Below are 22,772 nucleotides of genomic sequence, written 5' to 3' on the forward strand. Positions count from 1 at the left end.
TGGCACAGTGACCCACAGGGATGGAGATGACAACGGCTTACACGTCCAAAGACCACAGATGGGCAACACTGCCTTCACTTTTCCAAAGTCAAGTTTAGTGCTACCCTTGTGGTTCCCACCCACAAAACTGTGGGAAAAACCTCTCTAGTGAAACAGGTTTGAGAAAACTGACAGCTTCTTAAATCAACTATTAAAATTATCCTCTAAATTATAGTGCATTGTAGGAAGGATGCTTTTGTTATCATATAGCGTGTTACAATCTTAATCACATGCCACAAGGAAACAATAATAAAGTTCTCAGTTTACCTTATGTTCTCAAAGTCCCTTTGTACCCTAAATATATGGAACCTGAAATATATTTTCCCATGGGAGTATCTTATATATAGGACTCAGGCAGCTCATGCACACTTGTCTATTTATCTTCAAATGTGTCTAGACTGCTGGGTCTTGAGAAAAAAAATACCGTGGTCAAAGGCACATTTTAAACAGAAGCTGAGATACACTACAACATACAATGCTTACTTCTACATTGGTTACTGATTCTCCACAATAATCTGACCGAGATAGGTGTCTGCTTTCACTGATTTCACACAGTCTGAGTGTCTAGAGTGTGGCAGGATGTGTAAGGCACGAGAATGAGGACTGGTGGTGTAAGAGCTAAATAGGCTGAGAATCAAGGCTGGCATATCTAACCCACCAGCCACACCCCAGGGGAGAGATGCAGAGGTCTGCTTCCATAAAGATTTACAGCCTTGGAAACCTGATGTTGGGTGCTATTTCGTCCTACAGTATCGTTCTACGTCAGAATGGACAGGCTGGGAATGCATGTGTGTTTGGTCTGCCTAGCACTGGAGACAAGTATGTGAGTGCACAGTCAGCCTGCAGAAGACAGCGATTTCAGGGCTGCTCTTCTCTCTAGAAAAGAGAGCAAGGAGGCTTTCTTAATCACTGCCTCCCAATACTAGCGGGAAAAGAAGCCATATCGAAAGATAAGTCAGCCGGGCACTCAGTGAGGCACCAATGTGCTAAAGCACCATTTAACAACCCATTAAGAAAATATTTACAGAAAAGAAACAGGCCCAAGGCAGAGTCACTGTCCGTACAGAGCAGATCGGGGTGTAGAATCTAAGTCTGTCTGGCTCCTAAACTGATTCTATCACAGATCACCTAGCAAAGAGTGGAGGGAAACCTATAAAGAGTTGGTACAAAGAGGAAGTTGGCTCACACAGGTGCCCTGTGGTGCATCCCAGAAGGGAAGGAGCCCTGAAATCTGATATAGACCTGGTAAAGTACTAAGAAATAAACCTCCCTCTGACATTAAGGAGCACTGTTGACTTTAGGACTCATATGATCAGGAGGGTGGCTTGCGGAAGAGATGCACACAGCAGATGTAAGTATGAGAGTAGAGTTGTACACAGCACAGATGGATGCTGAAATGAGTGGGAGATGGATGAAGGAAAGGGGAAACTCATTCCTGTGCTGTAAGGTAGCATGCCATCTCCACAGCGGGAAGAGGGGAAGGGAAGGAAGGAGTAGGGAGGATCTATGGGGTCAGGAGGTTTCTGACCTCAGAAGAAAAGGAAATGAAACATTCTGTGATCTATTATTTTAGTTCCCAAACTGCTTGGGACACCCGCTTTGGAGAACAAACTTTCTTTCACTCGTCACCAGAGTAAGAGTCCAGGGTTTCGGGAAGACTCATGTAACCTTGCTGTCCTATGGGTTTTCACTCGATCATCAAACATTTGTTGGGCATATATTTTGTCAGGGACTGAAACGGATACTTCAAATATAACTGTGAACCAAACAAAGATCTCCGTGTTCAAGAAATTGTCATCTTATTAACAGAAGACATTTAACAACAACAAGAAAATCCCATACAAGTAAATTATATACCATGTTAGAAAATGGCAAATTCTAACAATAACAACAACAACAACAACAAAATGTAAGTAAATATTAGAAACCTAGGGGTGGAATGGGGCCAGGAAAATACTCAATAGATTGTGACAATTAGCAACCACTTTGAGCAAGGGAGTTAATGATCCCCATATCTTGGGAAACGGCATCCCACACAAAGGAAAAAGCAAGCACCAAGGCCCTAAGGCAGGTATGTGCTTGCTTATTCAAGGAGTAGTAAGGAGCACGGAAAGGCAGGAGACCAGAGGCATAAATCAGAAAATCCAGGGGAGGTGAGTGGGACAGTGGTGTGGAAAGTGGTGGGTAGACTTTTCTACGGACTTCAATATCTGCACAGTAAAACGGCCATAGGCATTTTTCAGAACTTTCCTGTTTTTCCATTTATTTCTAGTAATTTCTGTTAGTCTTTCTTAAACTAATAGAAAGGTCACCTTATCTATCAAATGCCCAAATTCACCTTCTGAAACTTCATGGATCCAAAGACCAGCTGGATTATAACAGAAGTGATGATGATGAAGACAATGGCAATAATGATGATACCAGTATCTAGCACATTTATTAAGAACTTGGTATGTACTAGCCTGGTTAGTTTACCTGTATTAGCTCATCTAACTTTTCAACAATACAAAACTCCCCTGTTGTCCTTTATAGAAAGGAGGAGTTTGATACTTAGAGAAGATCAATAATTAGCTCTAACTCACATCATCATTTAAGTGTCAAAAGAGGATGCAAACAGAGAGTCCATAACCTCAACAGCAACGGGCACACTGCATCTCTGGCACAAGTGGCATTGCAACATAGAAGTTAAGAACATTCGGAGTGAGCTTTATGGATTTAGTAAACGGTAATGGGTTTAATCTCAGTTCTCTCTGTCTAGTCAAGTTACTTCACCTTCTCTGTACTTCAGTATTTTCCATCTGCATGTTGAGGTGGATGAAACCACAGTAATATCAAAATAGAGCAAGTAAGCCTTTACTCACTGCCACCAAGTTAATTATGACACTTAGCAACCCAATAGGACAGAGAAGAGCTGACCTTGTGAGTGGAGATTGTGAATCTTTAAGGGAGTAGAAAGTCTCATCTGGTTGGTTGGAATTGCTGTCTGCAATCCAACTTACATTAAACTACACAGATTTAAAAATAAAACTGTATTATTTTCTCAGCATCAATAGGATAAAATCCCTTATATAAGAATTGTCTGAATGTATAGCCCTGAATGTATAGGTGAGAAGACGGCTCCACAGCTGATGTGACAAATCCAAGGCTAGAGGCGCCAACTGTTGGGGGGACGCCACCAGTGAGCCTGAGACACTGCACAAGCTGCTCTCCTGTGACACTGGAGGATTGGATGCTTTTCTGAGAAATTATTCAACAGAAATGAGCAAGAAAGAGGCCACTGGTACAGTGTTTTCACATGTCTTATCCACTTCTGCCTAGCATTTCAAAACCTTTCTATCATTATTTTATTAATCATGAAAAATGTCGATGTGTTCTAAACCCTATTTGGTTTAAATATGTAAGAAACAGAAATCCTGAGTCTCTCTCTTCAATTTAATAGCTGATTGTCTTTATCCTTATGCATCTTAGTTCACAGGCACGAATGGAAACCTCTTAGAGCTACGAAAGTATCTTTGAATGTAAAGCATAACAACAGTCATTTTATTAGTAAGTTGAAGAAGAGTAATCATTGGAAAATTGGGGATTTCTCAATTAAACATTCTTCTTCAGTTTCCATTTTTCATTGTATTGATTCTCTTTTCATAAGTATGAAGAATTTAAAATGTAGTAATACAAAATAACTGTTCAAGTAAATATGCTAATCTTGATTCCTCTGTATAAAATATTTTGTTAAAAATTCCCTGAAGACATTATTAATTAATATTTCCGCAAATACCACAATTCTGTTTAAAATGTCAAATATATTTATCAAAACAAAATTCACTGCCATCGAGTCGATGCCGACTCATAGTGATCCTGTATGACAGGGTAGAACTGCCCCTGTGTTTCCGAGACTGTTAAATACTAACGGGAGTAGGAAACCTCAACGCACATATCTCCCTTTTAAGGCTGATATTTAAGACTGAGACCCTTAGAATCAATATTAATTTACTACATGGATAAACTTCTTTCATTACAAATGAAGAACATTCTTGGGAAGCATACATAATAAGAAGGTTATGAATATAAGAAAATAAAAAGACTTTCTATCTTCCCCTAAAGTTTGAAATATATTCACTTCCTCATCTCTGTTTTAGATGTTCTACAACTCCTAGGCAATATACATGAATCTAAAAAATGTGCCCCCATATTAATTTCAAATGAACTATGGAATTATTAGTCATTAGCGGCAACATCAAGAATACTTACTAGTTAAATTGATCGTGAAGAAATGGTACCTACAGAATTGTATGTGTATAGACATGTGTGCATGTGTATGGCATGAGACTAGGCAGTAAAATACTTATCAAGTTCTTTGAATTTTTAAGAGAACTAGAGCACTCGCTTAAGCAAGAATGTATTTTTGATATTATCATGTTATTTCCCAAATAATAATAATAATACTCAGGTGTGCTGAAGGGGGAAGCTGTGACTGCTGTTTAGAACATATTTCTGGCTAGTTACTCAAGTCCAATCCTTATGAACATTAACTATGATCAAATCTGCTGCCAAGGTTGCTTCACTTAAAAATTGATAAAAGTATTTCAAAGAGTAAATAAAGATGATGCTAGGTGAAATACAAAGTTCTTTATGTTTATGAAGAATTTGGTCCAGTTACCCATGAATTTTGCACTATGTTATAATCTCTACCTTGTCTTTATAGACACATTATTATGATAATTTAAAAGTTGTAATTAATTTCTTTGCCAAACTGTAATGAATTACAGTATAAAGCTCTTTGAAACCTTTTATAGATTGATCATAAGACTTGTTTATAAATAATAAGAAGATAATAAAGTGTACATTCTAAGTTAACGAGTTTCCTTTGACATTCTTAAAGTGCACAATGGCAAGACCTTGGGCAAGGTAGACTAGCCAGCCTATTGGCACTGCGGAGTAAGCCCTGCGTCTCCAGCCAACAGGTAAGCGGCTCACACCTCCAGCCACTCCAAACTCACTCTTAGGAGTTAATGCAGATTCGCAGCGGCCCCTATAGTGCAGGATAGGACTGCCCCTGTGAGTTTCTGAGACTAACTCTTTATGGCAGTAGAAAGCGGTTGCTGGTTTCAAACGGCTGACCTTGCAGTTAGCATCCATCACATAACCACTAAGCTATCAAGGCTCCCGTCTAGCCACTCCACTCCGGAGGAAGAACCTGAAGTTCTCTGCCCACACAAAAAAGATACAGACACTGTGAATCAGAATTGACTCGGTGGCAGTGGCTTGGGTTTTGAGAAGTTAGGTTATTCTCAGTCTTCTTGTCTGTAAAATTATCAAACCAGATAATTTTATTTATTTATTTAAAATTTGAAAAAATTAATGAATCATTTTAGTACGGGTTTTTACATATATTATAGCAATCCATATATTCATTATAGCAATTGGGCATGTACAAATGTTGGCATCAACAATTTTGAAATGTTATCTTTCTTCTTGAGCCCTCTAATACCACCTCCTCTTTATTCCCTCCCTCCCCTTCCAACCATCCAAATCAAGTCATTTTAAAGGCCCATCTCTTCTTCTAAAATACACCTTTATAGCTATGTATGTAATCTGCCAGATCAGGTTATGAACTTAATTTAAATACCTTCAAACCAAGATCATGGCAACTCAGGCATGTAAGAACTGCTACTGCAGGATGTTTCATTTTGCATCACCCATTTAGAAAGTCCTACTCACAGAGAAACTTCTGTGGGCAGTCACATTCAAAGTCACTACACACGATGAAGCCCACTGTTTGCTTTGTTTTGCGATAGATTCAAAAGCTTCTAGAATTATCTTTTCTAAAATACATTCCAAGTTTCTGGATTGCCAAACATTCCTATCTTTCTTAATCATGGTCTTTGACCCTCCCCCTCATGCAGATCGCACAAAGCGTTTGTGCGATAATGCTGTAAATGTGGATGTCCATTTATTCACAGTTACTTTCTCCTCTTACTGGAAAAGACTCCACTTGTAAAATGTTTACATAGAATAGTTTACTGCTTTTCCTACTCCTAGAAATTCCATCCTAGAAATTAGATACTAAAAGGAGCAATTGATTTTAAGTTCCAAATATAAATATGTTCTTATAAGAACGTCTTCAAGACTAGCACATGTTACATATTTATGAAATTTTAAAAATATAAGTTTTAGGTCTTTTTCACTATTTTAAAAATTATATCGATTTTCTACTTAGTGGTAGCATTGCTTTTCTTTCAAATCTAAATCCTGAAGCTATTCTGATTGTTTACAGTTAAAGAAAATAAACTTCATAACTCAGTAGTCTATCATATATGCAGATACCTGCACTCCCCTTGTCAAAAGAAACTTGTACAGCCATTTAACTAGTTGTTCTAATTGTTCTGAAATATGTCATCTATTTATCTTCCCGAAAAATACTAACGTATGTGTTCACTGATTTTCTGTTTATACCAGAAAGAGAATATGCCCAAAGTGTTTTTGTGATTAGGGTACACATAGTTGAAGTCCAACACTATCTATGCGAGTCACCATGACAGGGAAACTGAACCAACCACGACTGAACGGGGACACAGCCGTGGGAATTATATACTGCAGCCCTTCTCGTCGACAGCCGTGAAGCGGATTTAGATCACTGCGCTGGCCTTAGCCCTGACAACACTCTCTTTAAAAGCACAGTATTCATAAACTGTATCAGAATCAGATAGCCTACTACTTCAACCCAGAAAATTTTTTAATATATCCCCAAGTAAAACTTTATTATTCGTGAGCTTATGTAGTCACAAAACAATCCAAACTAGATGAAACCATGAACCAATATAAGAAAAAGTTGTCTGTTATTTTATTACACTATAAAGCACCTGAGAATTTTTATTACTTCACACATGCACAAAAATTAGTATTTATATATGTTTACAGAATCCAAAAAGTTGAAACAAGTGCTCATTAATACAGAAACTCTCCCAGAGGATTCCAACTTTGCTAAGTCAAACCATATGCAGGCTGGCTTCTGTTCAGTAAGCATTCTGAGGTGCTTTACTCTTGTTGGACCCACTCGTTAGTGTAATCGCAACATAACTGGCTATGGATCCTGAAAGGAAGCATGTCACGACCACCATTTCTCTTGGTTATCCTTCACTCTGTGGTCTGCACATCCCCAAAGGGGCTATTCTGTGAGGAGGGGGTGACTAGTACCTGTCATTCTCCGGAGACGCATGCTGGATTTGAATCCTGGGGCTAGGAGGTCCTCTCCTATCTAGGGAGGGGGACCATCTACCCCTGTTTGCCCAATGAACAAGACAGGAAAAAACAGGACATTTAGTAACTCCCAACATAAAATATAGGGAAAACAGGACTGGAAAAATACCCCAAAAAGACAAAGTATATTAGTTTTGGTTTTTTAAATCCATTTCTCACTCTTTACTTTTAAAGGTTTTAAAGTAAAATACTGGAAGAAAACAAAAACACTTATCTTAAAGACAAGTATGAGCTATTTATTTAGGATCATGTTTGTGATCTCTCTGTGTCATTTTCTTCCATCTAAGTGCCTAGTGTTTGCATATGTACTTAAAGGGACACATATACATATGTCTGCACATAGCCAGCAATTCAGAAGGATGCATCCTTAAGGGCTTTGTGTTTTAATGAGATGCATTCTGTAGACTACCAAAAATCCTGTGGCCCTACCAGTTACTGAGAAGGGTGCAAGGTAGTGTTAGCAAATTTAAATAATAGGAACAGAGTTTGGTGGAAAATATAAAAAGCTGTGTTGTAGAAAAATGGTATAAATAAATAGTAAAATCTTAACACCAATTTTTAGGAAACGATGAAGAGCCAACCACTAAAATTAATAAAGAAAATTGACAGTATAAGCACTAATGAATAATACTAGTGAACATAGATACATGATGGCAAAATACCTTTAAGTTTTCCAAAAATCTGATAATCTTTCATTGCAAAAACCTTTAATTTTGTTAGAGAGCTCTTCTTAAAATTTTTAGCATTTATAACATTTTTTTATGATTAACAAGTAAGTGTAAGTTAGAAACTTGGTCCATATTTTTGATCAAACTGAAAATCTGTGTATAACTACAAATTAATAGTATCTCAATGAAAATAACTGCAAAAGGCTGATAGAAAACACAAGCCAGATAAGGCAAATTTTTACATATGTTAGCAAGGTAATTCCTCTGGTACTGACTTTCTCACCTGCAACAAGTATTAGAGCCACAAGACTATGAGTACCCAAAGGATATTAATTTCAATATTATAAAAGAGACAAAAGTCACCTTTCTTGTCATTATACCTTGGCGACATGAATTAATAAACAATGACAACCAAGAGCAGCCATGACCTGGGCTATCAGCATAGGACCTGGATTCCTGAGGTTGCAGGTCCTCCATTTTGCCAGTCCCTGGAAAACCTATCCTTCCTCTAGCAGGTCTACACAGAACACGGCCACCCGGGGCTCCAGCTGGGTTTGCAGGAAGTCCTGGGGTGAATGAAGATATTCAGTAGCAGCCTTTGGACCTTTAGAGAAAACTGCGTGGACATTCTCTTAAATGTGCAAACATGTTTTTAAAACTAAAAATACTTTGCATTGAATATAAATGTATAAAATTGCTGATCAATACAATCTGCAATATTTTTTCCTTTCCTGATTTTTGTTTTGCAGATTAAATAAAGAAAAATACTTCTAAAACAGCTTGAAATAATTACAGCTATAATGTCACCTACATGAAGTTAGACTCACTTGTTAATTTAGTTGTGATTTGAAAACAAGAAAGTTGAGTTTACATATTTTTCTTTCAAAATCTTTTTTCCGTACTGTGAACTCGTGATACTAGCCTGACAGGCTTATGTGACCTTGCTTCCTGAGGCAAAATTCCAGTCCTTGTGCTTATTTAAGCATAAATAAAATTAAAGAAAGACAAAATGCTATAAATTATAAACCATGCAGTTAAAGCTGAGAAAGTGTACTTTTAGAAACAAGCAATTGAAGATGCAAGCTACTAAAATATAACTTTTATAAATCAAATGTTATAGCTTAATACACTCAAAGTCCTTCTCAATATGCTGATATGTAGGACCAAAACAAGAAATATTGGGGTTTTTTTTTCTTATATTGGGTAAGATCAATTTATACCCATCCAATTTATCCCCCCTCAAAGAATATATGTTAAGTTTGACTGTCACATATTTATGAATTTTAAGTCCATGAGCATACTGTGTACATTTAAATATATAACTGTATCATTTCTTTCATATCATAGAATTAAATTATGATTATAATTTTTATCCCATGACTGAGAAATAGATGCAGAATCAACTTCTCCTTTCATAGTATAAACTAATAGAGCTGGTGAGGTTGAGTGAGATCTGATCAAGTTATATACTAAACTAGCCCATTCTGGATTCCTCTCTCCAAACTAGCCTGCCTGCAGCTTACAAGTGACTCCATTCCTTACGCTCCGAGTGGTTTCTGACCAGGCACTCTGTATCTATTAATTCGGGAACATCTACTTGCTGAACAACAGGTTCCTGTGGAGGCGAGGCAGCAGGTCCAAACCACCAGACACTCGCAGGGAGAAAGACAAGAAGCTCTACCCCTGGAGACTTTCTACCACTCACAGGGGCAGTTCTAACCAGCCTACAGGTTGCTAGGGGTCGGCGTGGCACGACAGCAGTGAGTTTCCGTTGGATTTGTGATGGCCCAAGTGGTTGTGTTCTAGTCTTGAGTCTGCTGCAGAAGAGGATCAGATATTTTTCCTTTCTTTTGGGTTTTGACAATTGCATGTTTTATGCATCACACAGAGTAAACAATACATAAATGTGTGAATATGTAAGTGAATAATAGCGAGATAAAATTGTAGGTTTTGTAGTAATCCAGGTATGCCATTATGGCAGCCTCAACTAAAGAATGAACTGTGGTGGTAAAATGAGATACATTCATGAGACGTAACAAATTAGAATAGGCAGACCTTAGTAAGCAATTGAAAGGTTTGTACACTGTGGCCCCTGCCACTCTGCCCGGCACTGATATACAATGATGGAAAATGTGCATGTGTTTAAACATGTAATTAGTGCACTCATCTTTTAATCTCCAGGCACAATATAGCTAAGTAGCTGAATTATGGAAAAGATAAACTACATGTAATTTAATTTTATTTCACACCATTCCTTCCAGTAATTGTAGCAATTAAAAGTATTTGTGAAGTACTATAAGATCAAAATACAAACATAAATGAGTTTGAAAAGCATTGTATGCAGTGCGTTATTGTTATTGCCAATGCTCAAGCTAGTCCTTTAAAGCCTCCCCTATATTCTTTTCAACTGAATTTCACTGATTTTAATAATGTCCTTATCTTAAACAAGGTTTATAATATCCACGTCAATTCAATTTGCACTGTGGAGCTGTCAGTGGGATTTCCTGCAGCGCTGCAGAAAGACATGAGTTAGCGCCACATTTGGGGCATCTCTCCAGCCTCCCCCTGTCCCTCCAAGGGAAGGAGGAATTCCTTACAAGATCCGGGCGTGTGAGTTAAAGAATTGTGTGTGGGTGACTTAACCTCCCCAGACTTCTCGTTCCAAAACAGGCTGCCAGCCAGCAGCAGACCAAATGCTCTTACACGGGCCAAGAGTTTAAGCCCTAACCATGGCGGCACCCCGTGAGTTTCAGGGAATCTGGCTTATTCAGCAGTGAGCTATTTGCAAGGCTGAAGAACTAAAACCATAGTTGTTCATTGTATTTTTGTATTTTTGTATTATATAGAGTCTCATCTTTTTGATTGTAGGGTTTGACTCACAAAGATCCAATTTGGGAAGAGAAAATAGGGGGGGGGGGGGACTGAGCACTCAGTAAGTTTAAAAAAAAAAGTAATGTGGTCCATACAGTTGATGAAGAGAGAGGATATAATGCCTGTTCTCAAAGCATTTACAATGCAGCAGAAGAAACAGACTTAATAATAGTAAAATGTGTGCTTTAATAGGCCTATGGCATTTGTATGGCCTCAAAGCAACAAGTTATCCATCAATTTTGACATATAATTTCTAAAATATAAGTGTATCAAATGTACAATCTATCAATATAATGAACACTATAACATTTGTGGAAATGACTAGGCACAAAGAAGGCATGGGAGGGTTGAGGAAATTTATTTTCACCAAAGAGATGACATCTAAGCTCATCTTAAGGAAAGGGTAGAAGTTGCAAGTAGCCAGACAAGGAGGAAGAGTATCTCAAGTTCAATGGAAAGAAACTTGAGACAATATCGAGTAGAGATTTGAGCTTATAAGAAATTAATGGGGAGGCCACAACTCAGAGAAAGGGGCAGTGGTCCCCGCCAGGATTCCACCGTATCTCTTATATCCTGAAGGGTCTCTGTGGGATGAGCTGAAAGGCCTGCTGGAGTCAGTCAGTAGGGAAGCACGCAGAAGGCGAAGTGTCTTCAGTTCAGTGGTTGGCTGCAAACATGTCCATGAAAGCGACCGACATGTTAAAGGAGGGATCGTTTCTCTTAAAACGATGGAAAGAGAGATAAGGGACTTGGTGTGGACATTCTGATATATTCCATATCTAGCATCTATTTAGCAATCTGGGATGTCTGGCTTGGCAGATGACTGGGTAGGGCTGTCTTTATACGTGGCATGGTGGCAGGCTGGGCAGTGAGTCAGCGGCAGCGAGCAACTACTACTTCATTATAAATACAACTGAAGGGCGAGTAGAGGTGAGGCTCGAAGGGAGAGGAAAACGGTATGGAGTTCGGGCAATAGTGATCAGTACGGGCTAGGAGAGGGAGGGAAACTGCCTCATAACAGAGGCCTAAGAAAACCTGCCAGTGGTTCTCAACCTCCCTAATGCCGCGACCCTTTCCTACACTTCCTCAGGTTGTGGTGACCCCCAATCATCAATTATTTTCATTGCTACTTCATAACTGTCATGTTGCTACTGCTATGAATCGGGTGACCCCATGAAAGGGTTGTTTGACCACCAAGGGGGTCGCGGCCCACATGTTGAGAACCGCTGCGAGAGGCTCAACCGAGGATGGTCACTGTGAGATGCAGCCAGTCGCTGCTGTCTAATTAGGAAGTCGCACATGACCTGCAGATTGTCCCGGCACAGTGGTGGGGATGAGGGTGGCAGTAGAAGTAGGGCTGCAGAAAGAACGGTGCTCCTGAGGGAGAGGCAGGCAGGACGTCTAGACTATCCTTTCATTAGCCTCTGCCGGTCTACGGATGTTATTAAAGATCAAGGAGGAAGACACCACAATTAAGAAAAGCAACTATTTGTCAGTGGCTCTAAAATTCCTGTCTCCAAATATTTAAACATTTTGTTTCAAAACCTGGGGGGAAAGGGTTCAATAGGCCTTTAACTCCCTCCTTCTGCAGCAGGGAAACCTAGGTACGGTTAAGCTCAAGCAGGCCTGATGAGCAGGGTCGGGAGTGCATGGACTCGGCCGGTGCCCTTGCTCAGACACAGTGGTGTTTGCTAGTGAAATGATGACAGAGCGCTTATCTATAAACAGTGTTTAGTGCCCCATAAACTGGTCTTCCTAGATAGTTTATTGAGCATTTGCCAGAGACTTCTTGGTTTATGGGGAATCACTGGAATGGGGGATGAGTAATCTGTAAACATTTGTTTTTCCGATTTGTGTAATCAACAAAATATTACATTGAGAAGCAATAAGCCAAAAAAGATGGATCTAATATCTAATAGTAGGCTCCCGTCGCAAAAGATTGCTCCATCGATGTCCGGCGCTTGCTCTGCCTTTTGACTCACTGGTGAGCGTCAGTGTTAGGTACGGCCACTACTTTGGACATTGCTTCCGTTACTGCTGCCACAGCGCTTCGTTTGCTTTAAACGCTAGTGAGGACACTTCAGGAAACAGGCTAGGTTGGCAAAACAGCTTATCGATGTCATAAACATATGCTGATGTTCCAATCAGTAAGTTATTTAGGACTTGGAAATGCAATACTGTTTTATGAACAGAAAGTGTTTTATTATATTGCTCTTTCTTTTTTTTACTGTGCACACAGTCAGTCAGGAGCTCTGAAGTTGCACTGGTTTCCACAGACAGCCATGCTGGGAGAGCAAGACGCTCTAGCACAGGCTCAGTCTCACAGACGCCATACAATGTCACTGCGTCAGAAGTGACTTGATGACAGTAAAACCATACTTATGAACCATCAGCATACATTAGTAATCTAAGGTCAACTAAGAAATTATTATTTTTTGTTTGCTTGTCTGAGATGAATTTGTCATTAGACTCCAAGTCCATGTCAAACTTATTTTTCTCTCTCTTAAAAGCCTCTGAAACCACTATTTAGGTTTGAGCAATAAGAACGCTAGAGGGATTTTTGTTTTGTTTTTAAAGAAAAATTTTTATTTACAGAACCCACCTCAAGGACTGAAAGGAACCAAACTAAATAGTCTATAAACTTGCTGAGCTTTCTTCTCCCGACAAACTGCATACCCTGTGTCTAAAAACCTATTTTCCATAAAGAGAATTGCCTCGGATGATGCTGGTATGCTCCGCTCTGAAGCTGTTCATATGTGTGTACACAAAAGGAATTTTTGTGGTCCCTTATTTCAAACAAATAATATTACAAATTGTGTAATATACTTGAAATTTTATCTCCATTTATTTTCTTCTTGGGAACAAAATGACCCAAATAAATTTACCTCTTTTATAATTCCAATCTTGACCCTTTGACATCTTTAATGATAAATTTAATATGAGGTATGGATTTGGGTTTTCAAACTTTCTAAATTAAATAACACTCGAAATAATTACTGACCTGAATAATAATCGGAGTCTATTTGTCTCCAGGTTTAGCTGTTTCAAGTGTATAATCTAAGAGGTTAAGTTCACCAACACACAGATTTATGATCTTTCTAGTTTCAGGGTTATATGTTAACACACTGAAAGAGATGTATAATGTCCAATAGAGTAGCCATGAGACTCATATCACTATTGAGCTCTGAAACATGGTTAGTTTGAGTTGAAAAGTCTACTCAGTATGAAACAAACACAAAATTCATTGACTCAACGTGGGAAAAAAGAATGCAAAATATTTCACTAATAATTTTCATACTGATTGTCAAAATGGCATTATTTTGGATTTATTGGGTTAAATAAGTTGTTAAAATTAATTGTATGCTTTTTTAATCTGGCTACTGGAAAATTTAAAACTACACTTGTGGTTCTCATTATATTTCTATTAAACAATACTGATATCAACATTTAAAATACTAAGGTTGCAACAGAGTCAAGAAATTCCACCCTGTTTTAAAACAAACCAGAAAAATACAAGTTACAATAACTGAAACATGTTACTAGTTTTGCCTTTCTTCTCTCTAATTTTCTTCTTTGTTCTTGTTAGGTGAAATTGAGTCAGCTCCAACCCACTGTGACCGGATACACAACAGAATGAAACACTTCACAGTCCTGGGCCATCCTCAGAATTGTTCCTCTGCCTGAGCCCATGGATGCAGCACTGTGTCCGTCCATCTCGTTGACAGCTGTCCCCTCCTTCACTGTCCCTCCACTTGACCCAGCATGATGTTCTCTGCAGGCACTGGCCTCTCCAAACCACCCCCCAAAGAAGAAAATTCTTTAAAGAACTAAAAGAATTGAAGCACTTGTCTTCTTTATGGGGTGGTACAGAGCAGCGGCTCTCCAGCTTCCTCATGCCACGGCCCTTTAATACAATTCCTCACGTTGTGGTGATCCCTCCAACCATAAAATTATTTTCGATGCTACTTCATAAGTAAAATTTTGTTACTGTTAGGAATTAGGTGACCCCCTATGAAAGGGTCATCTGACTCCTTCTTGACCCACAGGTTGATAAGCGCTGGTATAGAGTAAAAGATAATAAAACAACTTTAACTGATTTTAGAAGTTGATAGAGGCGCTGTCCAATTAGCACGAGATGGCTAACTGCAAGACAGTGGTTCAAAACCACCAGCGACTCCACAGAAGAAAGTGGAGGCTCTCTGCCCCTAGAAAACTTGAGGAAGCCTTGGACACCCACGCACATGCTGCGAGTCGGCCTCGACTCCACAGCACTAGGTTTGATTTCCTCTTCCAGGGTGCAGGAACCCTGGAGCACAGCGGGTCACACGTGGGGCTGCTGGGAAGCCGAGTCACAGCCAGCAGCCGCTGCCTGGAGAGAGGAAGCTTCCCACTGCTGGAAAGCTTGACAGTCTCAGACACCCGTAGGCACATTTCTACCCTGTCCTCCAGGACCACCCAAAGTCAGAAGCAACTCAATGGCCGTGAGTTGTAAGTTTCTTTAAATAATTATATAAAATGGATATTAAACTTCAGCTTTTTTCTACTAAATTTTTGCAAATATTAAGGAATAATTTTTTAAGTAGACCTTAGCTACACGTTAAAAATTGGAAATTTATTTTTAGGTTCATTTACCTACCTTTATTATTTAATCATATAATTAATTAAAAGACATCAAAGTTAAATGAATGATACCAGACTAGAAAGATTACTAAAGAAAATATTTAAGCTGGCCCCAAAGAAGGGTTCTTTTCCCTTCAGGATTTGTAAAAAGCTAGTCTGCAAATTTCCCCTGAATGACTTCTAATGAAAATGAGATAATAATTATAATTAAAACTATAAATTATAAAAAAGCTTATTGGAACAGAACATTTTATTATAATGGGAAAACCAGCCACTCGCAATGAGGTGACAATGTAACACGTTGTCATTGAATGCATATGAAGTAAAATCAGAAAGCTTTCTTTTTTTTAAATCTGAGTGTTTTGTTAAGCGACAGCTTCAAAATTTTAAGCAAAATTCTCTGTGTACAAATGGATAATTCTCTGTGTACAAAGGGCATTTTTTTTAAGCATCAGGGTATCTATCATGACCATCCTATTGGCTGGAGGTGTCAGAATATACTGCAAAAAATCTGAGATATATTAAAGAGTGTGGTGGTTTAAAAACAGATGCATAAGGGAAGCACTCTATCTAAATATAATTCCTCGCTGTGTTTGTGAAAGATTTCGGCTAAACCTATGAATAAATAGCAAGTATTGATGGAACTATAGGAAATCAATATCTCCCTTCACATAGGTAACTTGCTGGCCCTTGTAACGTTATCAGCATACTGAGCGCTCCCTGAGCAGTTTGCAAATGAAACTATGTAAGAGCAACAAAAGGGGGAAAGCAGCAGCCAGAAGCAGTTACAATTTACATCACACCATTTGCAACAGCGTACACAGAATACGTGTATGTGTACCCATGAGCTTTTCCACATACTCATATCTCTGCACAGACGCACGGAGTAAAGGCGCGGGGGGTAGCAGACAGCCAAGAGAACATGAATGAATAAACCTATGAAAGACTCGTGTGGAACAACACAAAGGGATGGGGAAAATCACTGGCACAAATGACAAGAAATGAAGAAAAGCCTTATTTGATACCTTTCTCGTTCTGGTGAATGCAAACGAGTATCTGGTCTCAAGCAGTTGGTACTAGCACTCCTAGCCCTGTCAAGGGAGGGCTGCAGTTCACTAGTGCCAGTGCATTGCATCCAGTGGTAGAAGAGAAAGACAGAGGAGAAACAAAGAAAGAAAGGAAGACCGTGTTAGAGAGTAAAGCATAAAGTAATGTCCCCTTGACATAACACGTAGAACCACTGTGATTCCATTCACAAGGGTGTGAGAGAGCTGACAGGATGGCATTGCAACAGTTTGTTTAGAGAAAGAAACTAAACAAAGATTATGCTTGAATTGCTTTGCATAATTTAATTTTGTTAAATCGTCTCAGGCTGAAAAATGAGGCTTAATCACACCTACTTATGAAAAAAACCGGGTACAGGAAGCACTACCAGAAAACACCTACAGTTCCATTAACAAAACAGATGCCACACCAAAACAAAATGAAGGACATCAGAGGAAGAACCATTAATTGTACAGCTCAGCTATCTGGGTTCACAACATGAGACCAGGGAAGTGGGGGACGGCAGCACTTCCACACGTTCCTATCTAACCAATGTGTCATCAGTATAGCTCAATACTCTTGAGTTAAAGTATTCATGATGAAGGGACATGTGCTGTCTAGTCACTGATTGGGTTTTAGTACGTGCAGGCAAAACTGATTGCAAAAATTTAAATTATTAAAAAAAGTCTCAAAATTAAAAACAAGTGGTAAAACAACCAAAGAAGACAACAAATAATTCATATAATTGAGTAAATATGGTTTATTTAGAGATAGTCTAGAAATAACAAGTTTTAGCATAAAAATTACCTCTAGATATCATTAATTTAATGTTATTAGGCATGCAAGAAACTTCAAAGATAAATGCCAATGTTTTATTAGCATATAAATATGTTATTTTGAGAGGCAAAGAGTGAAGGATTAGGGGCTAGTTTTTGATTGGGACTCACTGGTACAGCTCTTACCTGTATCTCTGCCAGTGAGAACCATTCCCTAACAGGGCCATCTGGAATGGCAATGTTTTTTAGTACCTAACAAGAAGTCTGGAACATGGCAGCACAAACATGCAGGAAACTGTTTTTAGAAAGCTGCGAAAGGAATGAAAGAGCTGTACCGCTCAGACAGGGCTCTTTTTGGTTGTCTGTGTTGCTTTCCTTGAGGCTATCACAATGACTACTGGTAGGCATGGACAGAATTATTCATTATAATTCAATGAACTTAATGAGCATACATACTTCCACACTAAATCTTAATACTATTAAATAATATTTAAATATATTATTCAATCCTTGATTTAATTACATGTCTGCTTGTAGGGAATTAACAACTCAGAGCTAAAAGTACTAGACAATTTATGTGATTTGGGTGTTGAGAAATGACAGAAAGAGTTAATATAGCATTCTCAGGGTGGGGCTGGGTTCGGATGGGATAGCATCCGAGAATGGAAGAGCACTGTGTCCGGAAGTGATTGCCAAGGACTTTCTTTCTACATCATCGCCCCGGGTGCCGAACCCAACCACAGGGTCCATGTACCACTCAAAACTGGGTGAGATGGGCATTACAGGCAAACTAAAATTGGAATTTTGAACCAGCAGAAACAGAGCCTAATGTTACCTAAATTTCTTAAAAGATCTCTGAGACTGTCTATACTAAGGGCACAGATCAAGTCACAGAAACCTCACATGGGGTTCTGATGAATCGGAATGGCACCGGGGGTTTTATTTGGTAAGGACATTTTAAATACCAGACACTTCACTGGTATACTCAGGGTAAGCAAAGGCCCCGGACACGTCACAGAGAATTCCTGCCTCAGAGCACCATATCGCGGCACGCGTGAGGGCAGATTTACTGGAAACAGCATTTTGTCTGCTCTAGAAACTAAAGCAGATTTTCTTCTTTCACGTCGAACCTTGGTCAAATAACTTTTTTTTTTTTTTGGTCAAATAACTTTAGTAAGAAGTTGCTATATAACTTTTCAAAGCAAATGGCTCAAAGTGATTTTTTTTCTTCAGGAATTCTTTAAGAAGGGCCTGCATAGAATGGAATATGGAATGGGAACTAGCAAGGACCTCATAATCAGGAAGCTTAAATTAAGGCCTTGGCTTTGCCTCTTACTGGCTGTGCACATGGCTAATAAACTTCCGCACTTCATCCTGTTTATACAACTACATTACAAGAGAAAATAACTGCTCACTGGGCTGTTATAATCAATTAAATGAGATAACAATTATAACGTACCTGAGACATAGTAAGGCAGCTACAGCATTTTATTTGCACAATGTTACTGTCTTAGAATGCATTTCATTAAAAAAGAGTTTGATACTCAAACACTTTTTGGAAGAGATCAAGTAATATGAAACCAATTTCCGTAGTGCTTGACTTTAATATAACATGCAATGGTGCAATGTAAATCCCCAGGAGGGACTTATCTATGAAAAATTCTTACTACTAGTTCGACTCACAGACTCTTACAGATGGAGTATCTTATAGCACCAATTCCTTAAAATATTACTTATCAGGTTAAACTTGCTCAGTATTTTCACTCTCATTTATAAATGAAGATAATAATATTCATATGATTATTTTCAAGAAACAGATAAATATGTTAAAGGCTTAACACTGAACTTGATAATAAATGATACTATCCTTGATTTCTAGAAAATTCTGCACAAACTATCAGAAACCAAATAAAGTGTTTGGTTTGGGGTTTTTTTTTCTCTTTAAGTTGTAGTCACATTAACAGGCCTATGAGAACACTTCCTGAATTTTAAAGCAAATTTTTCATTTGGCTAAACTATATTTGTAAGAAGGAACAACAAACAGTATATGACTGGACAGTTTAGCATTATAAAAATTGGGGTATACTTTTATAATATATATGATTTGATGTTATAGTTTGTCCTTTGGTTGGCCAGTAGAACTAGTAGTAAGTAACTAAGGTTTTCCTGTGGCGCCCAAAGGAAACATGGCCGCGATAGGCAGGAGAAAATATCCTGCCGTGACAATACAGCGATTCCTGCGAGCCCAGTCATCTTCGTAGCAGCGAGCAGAGCACCAAGGCTACCAAGGGCAAACAGAACCCGGCGTTTGGCCTGGCCTCACAAGTCGTTCGCTGGTAGCTCCTTCCTCACTTTTTACTAGACAATTAAAAATATAGAACATGCTTGTTTGAATAGTTTAATATTTCATGAGTTTCTAATCAATAAAAATTATTATAAAGCTATTTATACACTGTAGCGATGAATAGTTTTAAGGGGATTTTGTTTGGAATATCCAATTGAAGATAAAATAACTCTAACATTAAAGTATTAGTTCTATGCTCCCATTTAGAGGAAATTATTACATCTCTTTGTCACTGACTTTACAGAGGGATCACGTGAGGCTGGCATTTACCTTGATGGGAAAGATTGAATTGCAGCATTTCTGAACTGGGGGTGGAGGGGTGGACAGGGTCAAAAATTTTATAAGTTAACAAGTTAAATACCTTCACTATTCCTTATCAAGAAGGAAGCAGAAACGTCACCATTAAAAATGAACTGGTAAAGATTTAATTGAAAACAAAGAGAATATAAATAACAGTAAATTACAAAAGGAAAAGTAAAAGGCTGAAAACAAAATAAAATCACAATCAGAAAAACGATTACGTCGCCATGCACAGGCCAGAGCTTTAGTGACTAGACAGGTGTGTGTGTGTGTGTGTGTGTGTGTGCGCGCGTGTGTGCGTGTGTGTGAGCATAAAAGGAGATTCTTCTCAGAATGTTAATTGTAGAAACTGGGCCCATTCCAAAAGGTTCTTCAGGCTCTGGACTTTGAATATACAAATAATAAAGTGGGTTTCATGGAGCAGAAGTGAAATATACTTGGGCCTGTTTATGAGGCCTCCCCATGGGAAGACCAAACAAATTTCCAAAACTTGGGAGATTGACTTGTACCTGCTTGTAGCAATACCAGTAAGGGAGAGATGGAGGATAGTAGATGGAGAGAATCACCACACAACAGTCACTGTCACCAAATCCCTGTATTTACCTGGTCGGATGTAGGCATTCTGCACTCCGTCCTCGTTTTGCTCTGGGCAGCATAAGAAGCTCACTGCACAGACAGGATGGATGGTGAGGGAAACAGAGGTCAAGTAGGAGGCATTCAATGACATGGGTTATGCCGATGGTACGCCGATGGAAACATAAAAAGGGGAGAAACCAGAGTGTCTGCACTAGCACATTTGCTCGAAAGGTTCAACAAAAATAAACATGACAGTATTTTAAAACGTAAACAATAAAAGTACAAACATTACAGCAGAAGTCCTAGTTGTTGCTTACTTGCTGTTGCATTTTAAAATTATTTTATAGAATTCCAAAACAAACATACAAACAAAAAAACATACCAATAGCCTTTCCTAAATAAAACATAGAAATCTAACTTGGTGGATCTATTAATATATTTCAAAAGGCCTTTCTGATATTAATGGGAAGTCTAAACCTTTTTATTTCTCTTTAGTAGCTAAAAGCATGGTAGGGTTTTTTTTTTTGTTGCTTGTTTAGCCACTGAACATGCAATGGTCTATTATTTTTTGACCAACCCACAATCTTTAAGTGATTCGGATAATTAAATTTCAAAATTAATACTTTTTTTCTACACTGAAGTTGAATTCACTCCCTTGAGTACCCTAACTAAAATGGTCTTGGCTTTCCTTCTTTCACCAAGTCCTTCAATGCACAGTGACCCCTCACTCAACTCAAGCTGAGCAATATGAAGAACAGTCCTCTGTCCCAGTCCCCACTGTGATTGTGAGAGATGGACACCAGTTCCCACAGAGGGGTGGTAATTAGGGAGATGTGAATCTCTACTCTCTGCTACAATTACTTAACTCCTTTATACTTTGATCACTTCCTTACTCATCACCTAATGCTTTTCCACTTCAACAAACTAACAGAGAATAGTCCACAAGGGGGGTCGTGGGGGGGGGTGTTCACATAAAACCTAGCAGAGTATACTGAGGTGGTGATCAGGCAGATTGTATGAGTATGTGGTTATTCAGAGAAGAAAGTCTGTGGGCAACAGAGTCACAACATAGACTTACATCAACTGTGTCTGCAAAACACTGGTTCATAAATATGTGCAGAACTTAAATACATATCCATATAAGAAAAATCTCATCACTATATTGTCTACTTTATAGACATTTCCTGTAAAAACATTTTATGGAAAAGAAGCACATAACAAACACATTTCCCCAAAGTTCTCACATTAACTCTGCAATATTAATTATCTTTCATATGACCTGAATCTGAAACGATCTTGATAGTTACCTAAATAACATTCAAAACACTATAACTCACAGAAGACACTTGAAAACGGATTATATAGGCGCCCATCAACAATTTATGTCAGCATTACAGTCAATGAAAATGTTAAATTGGTTACTTGTAAATTTATATTTTGAAAAATCAAATCAAATCTACAATAGATCATTACCCACATATTTCCTAGTATTGTATTTCTACCTGCATATTTTAGCAGTTGTTCCTTGTGATAAGTTCAGTTTTCAGTGATTGCACACCAGTCTACTAATACACAGCAAAAGAGAATTCACAATGTTGAGATCACGATTTGCACAAATACCTGTCTTGCTCTGATAAATACTGACTCTCCACGTCTCTGGCTCTATGATCAGCTGCACCTCGGGAGGCATCATGGTGTCGGGTTGGAGAACGTGATCTTCTGGTTGGATGAATTTCATCTAAACTCCTATATGGAATAAAAATTCATACAACTCAAAGTGGACCCTCATGTCCCAAAGAGCAGAGAGAGGAAAGATAAAGAATCCACAACCATCCAATGGCTAAACAACTATTATTTGAAATGTGTTCACGTCATGAACAAAATTCCTTTTTTGTCATTGAGTTAAGGATATTTATTGTCCTGGGAGAACTTTGTGTATGCTATATCTTGCTAATTTTCTTTTGCATCTTAATTGAAAAGGACCATACTTTTTATATGCATAGCTAATTAAAAATTTATCTAAATGCATTAAGATGTCAGATGAAATACAGACACTTAAGTGTATGAAATAAATACAGCTGAGTTACAGATTTTATTTTTTCCATGCATTTAAAATACTTTAAAAAATAAATTACACATTTCCCCCCCTATACACTGAAAATACTTTTAAGGAGCCCTGGTGGGGTGGATATGCTTTGGGTGGCTAACCTTAAGGCTAGTGACTCAAAACCACCAACTGCTCCATGGGAGAAAGACAGATTTCTACTCCCATTAAGA

At 38.4% G+C, this 22,772-nt stretch overlaps 1 protein-coding gene across 8 annotated transcripts in view; it reads right to left on the reverse strand.

Moving 5' to 3' along the window:
• Positions 1 to 22,772, reverse strand: part of RIMS1 (regulating synaptic membrane exocytosis 1) — a 257,595-nt gene that overhangs the window by 150,416 nt on the left and 84,407 nt on the right. For 5 of the 8 annotated variants that reach the window (XM_075554901.1, XM_075554903.1, XM_075554902.1 and 2 more), the window contains exons 13-15: positions 22,116 to 22,241; positions 20,523 to 20,585; positions 16,481 to 16,570 (exon numbers count right to left, since the gene is read on the reverse strand). In XM_075554901.1, the coding sequence (XP_075411016.1) occupies positions 16,481 to 16,570; positions 20,523 to 20,585; positions 22,116 to 22,241 (279 nt within the window). The remainder of the gene's footprint in view (positions 1 to 16,480; positions 16,571 to 20,522; positions 20,586 to 22,115; positions 22,242 to 22,772) is intronic. The other 3 variants (XM_075554905.1, XM_075554904.1, XM_075554908.1) reach the window with 1 other exon arrangement.

Source organism: Tenrec ecaudatus, chromosome 7 (assembly GCF_050624435.1).
Source record: "Tenrec ecaudatus isolate mTenEca1 chromosome 7, mTenEca1.hap1, whole genome shotgun sequence".
NCBI classification, from domain to species: Eukaryota; Metazoa; Chordata; class Mammalia; order Afrosoricida; family Tenrecidae; genus Tenrec; species Tenrec ecaudatus.